The following is a 9265-nucleotide window of genomic DNA, read 5'->3' on the forward strand; positions in this document are numbered from 1 at the left end:
AATGAGGCTGGGATTTCCACCCAATGATGTAACTTCTGCTGACACATTTTTCACATTTGTGGCATTCCAATTTAATATGAATTTCCATGGAATGCTTGCGTTTAAGCACCAGGAAGAAACATCCTTCTTCTCCCAGACCTTTGACTAATTAAACCATCTATGGCCTTTTAAAATGGGGGGGGGATTGTTTTGTTTGTTACTATGTTATGTATTTTTGTGTTTATATATTCTAAACCATCCTGTGATCCTCGGATGAAGAGTGGTATAGAAATTTAAAATATAATAATACTTTTATGACTGAAGAGTAAAGACAGATTCTTAAATAGAACCTATTTCCATTAAAATAGTGTATGAAAGTGTAGCAAATAGTTCAAAAGTAACAAACAATTCTTAAACAGCAAAGATGGGAAACCTGATGGTTTCCAGATGTTGCGAGACGAAAACTCCCATCATCCTGGAGCATGGAGCATGCTGTCTGAGGCTGATGGGAATTGAAGTCCAGCAACATCTGGAGGTCAGCAGGTTCCTCGTTCCTCATCTAGCGTATGTATCTTCATGCAGATTCAGACTTCCTGGCAGCTTTCTCCTTGCACTGTCTTTGCTTCATGTAAGCATAAAGTCCAGTCATTTAGAGCTTGAGTATTACACCATTCACAAAACACAGGAAGTGGCCGGCCACATCCACAAAGGCTTGCACATGGGTACTTGCTTGACCAGCATTCCCACCTCGTCCTTCCGTCCTCCACAAGCTTCTGCATTGTGCTTCCTTTTCCTTGTGCATTACCTGCCAAGTCAGTGAGATGCCTGACAATATGCATTAATGAAAAAACTGCAGGGGAAATGTTCCATAAGTCATGTGCAGGAAGCAGCATACCCAAAGGAAGCCACCTACTTGTTGGGGAGCACAAGTAGGGAGATGTCCTGGCCCGTCCAGAGGAGGAGGAAGGAAGAAGAGGCCATGGATCAGAGCCCTCCTGCTCAAGCCCCCAACTTTGAGACTCTCCCTCTGAAAGCCACACAGGGCTCCTCCTTCCTTGGCTCAAGATGAGAAGACAGGGCCATCCAATGCCAGAGAGGCCACTTCTCCACCAGATGAGTGGGGGGAGAGAGCTGCACATCACAGATGGAGCTCTCAGGGGAGGAGGAAAGAGGAAGGGACAGGAGCAGACCCAGTGGGGCAGGCAATGTGCACAAGTTAGCTGGACTTTCCTTGCTTCTGTTTAAAACTGACGGGTAGGCAGGGCCAACTGTAGACAGCTTCCCTATGCACTCTCCATTTGCAGGTCCTGATCCTGGAACTCAGATCCCTGGCCTTGTCCCTGAGCTGCATTTAAGGAGCCTTGCAGCCCTTCTCCTAAGTTGGTTTGATCCTTGCCACATCTCTGGGGCCTAAGAGTGTCTGGACCAAGTCCTCCTCTTATCTTGTTGCAGGGTTTGCACTGTCTTGTCTGCTGGCAGAAAGCGTGGCTTCTTTACATAAAGGAAAGGGCACTTGTTATGATCAGCACTGTTTTGCAGGCTTCCTATATGCATCTAGCTGGTCAGGATGAGAACAGGATGCTGGACCAGATGAGCCTCTGGCCTGATCCAGCAGGGCTCTTCTCATGTGCTAGGTCAGGGGAAGCAACACAATCATCACTACTCAACTTTTCACCTGCAGGTACTTTGTGCACTGCATACCTCTCAGCCAAAAGCACCTGTCTCCTTTTCAGTACTTACATTTTATCATCGAACAGCCTAACCTAAATCAAGGCATTCGGCTGTATGAGATCCCAGGCTATGTTAAGAGAGCCAGTCCTGTCACTGGTACCCAATTTCCCAAGAGGCAAACATGCAACTCCATGACCCTAGTTCTTCATGCAAGTTTTAAACATTAACAAGGGGGCAGATAATAGCACAAAGGAACAGATCATGAAAGCAAGCACATCTCTCTCCATCCCTTTTCCTTTCACCTCCTCAGTGAAACAGAGGTAATCTCTGCTACAGTCTGGGATGAAGCATAGAGGTGTGACCTCTATTCAGAAGGCAGCCTCTCTAAACAGGCCTCTTTCACATGCAGAGATAAGTCATAGTTAATGGCTTATTGGGATCAAGCAGCATGATCACTCCCACTTCACTCCTCCCAAGGTGTGAGCATGAGCAACAAGCCATGGAGTGTTAGCTTCTCATTAGGTCTGAACCTGGCAACAAACCACAATAATTTGTCCTTGGCCTGCTGATCAGTTCAGCCAGGAGACACAAACCGTGATCCTGGTTTGCATATAATAAGAGGAGGCTTTGAGGTTTGCTGCTTATGCCAGGGAACAAGCTAAGCAGGAGCGATCAGGCAGCGTGCACTAGCAAACCTCTTGACCCTGAAAAGCTATTAACTGCAGCAAAGTGTTACATGTACGTAAATTGGGCCACACATGCGGGATGGGGAGGCTTGGGCCAGGGGGCAAAATGCAAAGATCCAGACCTCTCTGTTTGGCCCTTATGGTCACTGGCATGAGGCCCCCAGAAAGTTGCCCAGAAGAGAATGTAGCCCTCAGGCAGAAAAATACTCCCTGCTGCTTCTATAAATGGGGGCAGGGCTGCACAATTGTGGGAAAAATCCTTTGCTGCATCCATTTAGGATGCTAAGTTAGTCCCTGACTCTAGGAAGGTCAGCCTTGGCTTCAGAAGAAAAAAGAGAGAAGGCGTAAGGGAAAGCTGTCTTTGTGTATGATCTCTTTCGCCTGGAGTTTCCAAGAGCACTGTCGAGCATCAAGCAGAGGGGGTGGACCAGATGGCCTACAAACCCACTTCCAATATTTGAGCAACTTCACCTTTGTCCACAGATTGTCTTCAGGGACTTTGATCTACCACGAACACAATCATTGTTACTGTCTTCAATGCAACATAGGAATACAAGAAAGCTACCTTATGCAAAATAAGATCATTGGTCCATCTAGCCGAAAAACATCTACACTGACCGGCAGCAGCTCCACAGAGTTTCAGACAGGGAGTTCCTCCCAGCCCTACCTGGAGATGCCAAGGGATCTCTTAGAGCTTTGAATGCAGAAGGTTCCAACACTGAGCTACGGACCTTCCACAGTAAAGTTAACCATTCAAACCCTTTGGAATGGCTGTTCCCTGAAAACCCAGTACCTGGCATTTGAAATTTGCCATGTACCAGGTACATTTTGCACTAGAGACTAAGTGAATATGCCCAGGCACCTGACATCTCCACCATCTGGAGGTGCATGCCTGGGAGATCCTTGGATCTTGCCTGCTTTCACACATTTAAAAACACATCCTGTAGAATTCTGTGATATTTTATCTGCACAGTCAGAACAAAATTCAGGAACCAAAAAGTCAAATTGAAAAATATGACATTTGAGCTGTCTGGCCCCAAAATGGCAACAAGCCATTCCGTTTTGGTGATTATAACCCCGGTTTAAGGAGCCATTTGGTGCCCAGCTTATATATATGAGTTTCTAACACTGCTTATATTGCATGTGACTACAATGGGCCAGATAATACATAGCACATACCACAAGGGAGTTCTATCCTGAAAGAGAACATGGGAACTTCCCTTCTTTAGCATGCAGACGTGACCCTGCAGAGTATCAGACGCTTTGCTCCTAAGCAAGCACCACATGTGATCATGTGTCATGTACATAAAGAGCATCACAAGAGAAGTACACCACTCCACAAACAACTAAGCATTCTGCCTGGCCTCTGGTGAAGTCACATAAGTGTCTCAGGACGGCCTCAACAGTATGAAGGGAGTAGCAATTTCAGGGAAATGCAGCCCTGCAATGCTTCAGATCAGTGGTACCCATCAGGGCAAGCCTTGGGGGAAGAAGTCATGGGTCCCACTCAGAAGAATGAGCAGGAGGATCCCCAAGCCCAGCAAGACTGACCTACCACCTTCTGCAGTGAATGAAGCAAGACACGTTGCCACCTAGAAAGAGAAGTCCACACCCACCCACCCAGTAAGATCTTAAACTGAAAATCTAAAATCACCTGGCCAGGGGCAGATCTACTATGAAACTAATGAAGCTTAAGCTTCAGGGACCACAATTCCCACAGGAATCCCAGAAACTGATTTAGTCCACATTGCATTAAAAGCATGACTCAAATTGATTAATTTGTTGTTGTTGTATATATTTCAACAATCCCAAAGTTTGAGAGTCAGCAGAACAGATGTTGTAAACAACCGCACTGAAGAAAGTAAACAGACCCTGTCGCTGGGGGCCTCATAACAGTTGAAGCTTCAAGGCCTCCAAAATGTAGGTCCACCATTGCACCTGGCAGTACCGGTTCTGCAAAAAATACAAAACGCAGACCCATCATCACACACAAACACACAGCAACCAACCAGACACATTACATACCCAGTTTCATGAGGCAGGCGAGCAGGATCCATAGCGCAATCTCGAAGGGGATCCTTACATGCTTGTAGTCGATGCCCAGGACAGGAAACGCCTTCTGGTGCGTGTGTTTTCCGGGAGCTGAAGTGTTCTTGGGGTGCTTGGACTCAGGGTGGCTGTCTAGGGACACCGGCGGAGCAGTGGTGATGCTCTCGACCGCCGCTTTCAGCTCCGGGGAGTAAACTTGCTGAGTGACCCCGGGGTTTGCGCTGCTGGTGCTGCCCGGCAGCAGCCCCAGGAGGGCCGCTGCGCAGAACAGGAAGGGCAAAGCCCGGCAAGAGCAAGGAGCCCCCAGGAACCTCGCCCCCATTGGGCCTCCGAATCTCTCCCACTCCAAACGAAAAAGATAAAATGAAACGCACCCAGGAGGAGCTGCTGGCCTTAGCAGGCGGCCGCCGGGGCTTCTTTGAAGGAAGGGGGGAAATGTCAGAGGACACAGCTTCCAGGGAGATGCTTCATTGGAGGAGGAAGAGGAGGAAGCAGGAGCCCGAAAAATAAAACGAGGCCACCGAAGGATCCCGTGTCCAGGTGGAAAACCTAAACGGAGACTGGTGTAGTAAAGCTCTCATAATAAGGTCAGGGGGCGCTTTCTTTCGGCTGCGTTCTTCTCCTGTTTAGGGATGGACGAGGGTGGGGTAGAGAAAGAGCCTGCGGCTTTTCGGGGCGGAGGGGAAGAGTCCCCAAAATCTTGCTCCTGCGCCTGGGGTGCCCTCTAGAAAAGAGAGGCAAGGTCTGAGAGCGAGGAAGGAGCAGGCAGCGGCCCCCCGCCCGAGGGGAAAATGGGACCAGATGCCCAGGCGAGAGGCAGGAGAAGGAAGAGGGCGGCGGCGGCAGCTGCAAGCAGGGACCTGGACAAGGAGGCAGCCGGGAGCGTGAGAGGGAGCGCAGCCGCAGCCGGAGGGCGAGGAGGAACCTCTGGCGTGGGGAAGCCGGCGGGCGGGCAGGCAGGCCGGGCGGCTGCGGCGGGGCAGAGGATCCGCCGGTGGGAGCTGGGAAGGAGGAGGAAGCGGTGCGTGTTCCGGCTCCTCGTGTACTGCAGCGCGGCAGCTCCGCCCGGCCCGGCTCCTCCTTCCCCGGCGCGCGCTGAGCTCGCGCTCTGCTGCTCTCCCGCCGTCTCTTCCAGCCAAGCCGAGACAAGGACACGGGGAAGGAGGAGGAAGAGGACGAGGAGGCGGGGCCTCGGCACCCACGGCAGCCTCCTCCGGGCGGGAGCAGCACTACGCGGCGGGGAGCCCACCTCCTGGGGCGGAAGGAGAGGCGGGCGAGAGCAGGGCGCCTCAGCCCGGGAGAGGCTTCGCGCGGCCTCGGGCGAGCTCCTCCTCCTCTCCTGCCTCCCTTCCCGCCTTCCCTAGGAGAGGAAGAGCCGGCCGGTCGATAGGAAGCTCCTCGCGGGCAGAGACCCCTCTCCCGGTCTCCTCATGCGCAAGGGCGTCGTACGAATAACAGTGCGTGGTGGCGTTACGCTCCCGGCGTCTCTCCAGGAAAAGAGAGCCGACAGAAAGTGGCTGAGGGCATTTTTCTTAAGAGTGGCTACAGTTGCATCAAGAGCATAGTACATAAAACCCATTAGATGGCAAAAATGGTTCAAGGATAAGGATATACAGAATATCCCAAGGAGGAGACCTTGCTACGATATCGTTAAAATAGCACAGGTGCACACTGCGTTTTGAAAATAGCAGCAGCAGCAGCAAGCGGACATATGAAAAAACTGCAAGGCAGCCAGAATAAAACCAATCATAAAAAGCCAGATAGTATAAACTGGTTTTTCAAAGCCAGCCTAAAAATGGCAGGGGAGAGGTTTGATAGGAAAAGAGTTCCACATTAACAATGTGACACCAAGAGGGTCCTGTTCCTGGTACTCATTGGTTCTGATCTTAACTCATGGAAAGTCAGAATAAAGGTTTTCTGATGCTTATCTTAGGGCTGATTGGTTTGTGAGGGCATGCTTCAGATTACCTGGCTTCAGGCTATTTAGAGCTTTAAAATCCCATCTGCACTATGCTTTTAAAGCCACATACGACATTAAACAATTAACAGAGTGGTTTAGTAGTTAATCTCTGCAGCCCCCATGAAGCATGACTGTTTAAAGTGGTAGGATATTGCTTTAAATGTATAGTACAATGGGACCTTAGTTTGAGCCACGAAACAAATTGGCAATCAATGAAATTGACGTGGGATTGGTTCAATATGTGCTTGACCATCTTGTTCCTCCCAGCATCTTGGCAGCTACATTTCATTTGTACAGTGGTACCTTGGTTTAAGAACAGCTTAGTTTATGAACAACTTGAATTAAGAACACTGCAAACCCAGAAGTAGGTGAATCATAGAATCATAGAGTTGGAAGAGACCACAAGGGCCATCGAGTCCAACCCCCTGCCAAGCAGGAAACACCATCAGAGCACTCCTGACATATGGTTGTCAAGCCTCTGCTTAAAGACCTCCAAAGAAGGAGACTCCACCACACTCCTTGGCAGCAAATTCCACTGTCGAACAGCTCTTACTGTCAGAAAGTTCTTGGTTTTGGTTTGTGAACTTTGCCTTGAAATAGGAACATGTTTTGCTTCGTGTTGAGTGTATTCTATTTGTAAATTGAGTCCCCCCCCCCTGCTATGGGAAAGCACACCTTGGTTTAAGAATGCTTTGGTTTAAGAATGGACTTCCAGAATGTATTAAGTTTGCAAACCAAGGTACCACTGTACTACTCCCAGGGCCATTGTTAGGGAATGGCCCAGGAACTCCAGGATCTGGGTCTGTTGTCCTGGGTTCCAGATCCTTACCCCATTTTTTAATATCTTAAAAATAAAAGCTTTGCTTTATTTTGTCTACATTCACAAAATCTCTATACCACCTTTCCTCCTAAATAATCTTAGGCTGATGTCATGCACAAGCCCATGCCCTGGGCACCCACCCTGTACAAATGCATATTAATGACGTATAATGACGTAACGTACAAAAATGCATTGTATTAGGGGAAATGGATTTGCAACAAATTGCATATTAGATAGAACTGCTTAAACACATGTGTGTATTTGGAAAAAAATCACACTAAAATGCCAATTTTCATGAGGACTTTAAAAAAAGTGGTAAAACCAATGTGGAGAACTGAATTTAAGATTGGAAAAAATTAAAACTGAGATAAACCAAAATTGACAGATTTCCCTATTCCTGTTTGAGAATTAGCTGTCCTTTAAGCACATTCTTTCCCTCATAGAATTCTAGGTGTTGTGATTTGTTAAGGGTTTCTATGCACTGTGTTTCTGAGAGGGGTAAACTACAATGCCCAGAATTCTTTGAGGGAAAGAAGATGTTCAACATGTGCTTTAGCAGTTTAGCATGAACACAGCCTGTAATTGTCAAAACTGTTCATGCAGTTTAAGAGCTTTCTTTTAATGCTCAATCCTGGTAATGTAAGTCCCCTAGAACTTAGTTCTGCCCTCTCAGACAGCAGAGGGCAAATTGTTGTCCCCTTCCTTTCAATTAATACAATGGCAGAACCATCCCCCCCTTTCCTTGTGTCTTTGATTCCCCATCTAACAACCTCATAGGAATGCAGGAGGAAGAGATGTGAAATGTAAATATTTGGGAGGCAATTTGTACATTGTAAGTACATCACCAAACCTCTATGGGCGAGCACTGTTATCTGTAGCTTCAACTTACACCAGTGCAAAACAGCATATGAAACCACATTAAGATAGTTTAGTTATGTGGATGCCAGTTTCCCTACCAGCCCACTGACTTACTAAAAAAGATTGTGTTTGTGGACTCACTTCAGCCCAAGTAGCATCTTGGATTCAAATATCCTGATTTAAGTGGTAGCATAACAGCTAGTTTGGTTCCAACTGAGGTCAGCAACTAGTAGCCCCAGGTCAGATTTGCCCATCTCAGATATGGAATTTGGCCCATCACTGAAGCTAGAGAGGAATGTGGATGAGCAGCATCTGCAAGTGATGAAACCTGGAAGCAGGTCATTTTGAGAGGTGGAACAAGCAGGAGGCCTTGCCCCCCACTTATTTATCAATGTTCCTCCATGGCAATGCTTTGCTGCTGATCAACTAAACCAGCCTGAGTGGTAGTGATGAATGCACACTTCTGTCTCTTGCTTGAGAGGACATGCAGCAAGTCATGTTTTTTCCATGCAGAAGGAAGTTCAAGCCCCACTACCTCCAGTTAAATATATCTAATAACAAGTGGTGAAAAAGATCCTGGAAAGCTGCTGCCAGTCAAAGTAAACAGCACTGAGCAAGATGGACAAACAGCCTAACCAATAGGAATAAGGCAGCATTCACTCCATGTGAAGTCAGCTCTGGTAAGGTCACAAGGATGGGCATTCATCCATGCTTAGCATTCCCACTCCATACTCTGTTCCAAGGAAATTGAACAGGGCCTAAGAAGATTCTCAGCTTGCACACCCCATGTCTTCTTAGTTAAGGGGGCCCACTGAGGGCGTCCAAAACCCTAGACCCAGCCAGGAGAGACTGGCATATCAGGGTAAATTTTGTTGTGAAGCTGGGCTCATATAGCACTGAATAATTTGTTGCTTATGCCTGCCTTTACTCTAAGTGTGTGTAGGATTACAACCACCTTGAATCATTCACCGAGCCCAACGAATTGTACAATAGCATGCAACCTTTGGAGTTTTCAACAGCTTTGTCCCTCTTTAAACGGGCATTAATAATAATAATGCTTTATAGCACTGGGCAAAGTACTTTGCAATAATTCTCTGCTTCAGGCTCTCGGTAAATCTGCAGTGCATTCATTTGCACAGATACAGATGTATGCACACATCTCAGCATGTGGTTGGTTGCCTGCGGTCAGTCAGAACTTTCCCCAGGGTGTTAGGCTAAGTCTCTATTAAATGCTGGCATTGT

At 47.7% G+C, this 9265-nt stretch overlaps 1 protein-coding gene across 1 annotated transcript in view; it reads right to left on the reverse strand.

Annotated features, from left to right (window-relative positions):
- The window catches only part of SLC9A1 (solute carrier family 9 member A1), a 68550-nt gene extending 62771 nt beyond the window's left edge, over positions 1-5779 (reverse strand). Inside the window, exon 1 of the mRNA XM_081921728.1 lies at positions 4362-5779. Within this exon, the coding sequence (XP_081777854.1) occupies positions 4362-4707 (346 nt within the window). The 5' untranslated portion in view covers positions 4708-5779. The remainder of the gene's footprint in view (positions 1-4361) is intronic.
- Between the last annotated feature and the right edge of the window lie 3486 nt (positions 5780-9265).

This window comes from Podarcis melisellensis (genome assembly GCF_964234715.1).
Source record: "Podarcis melisellensis genome assembly, chromosome: 8".
Classification (NCBI taxonomy): domain Eukaryota; kingdom Metazoa; phylum Chordata; class Lepidosauria; order Squamata; family Lacertidae; genus Podarcis; species Podarcis melisellensis.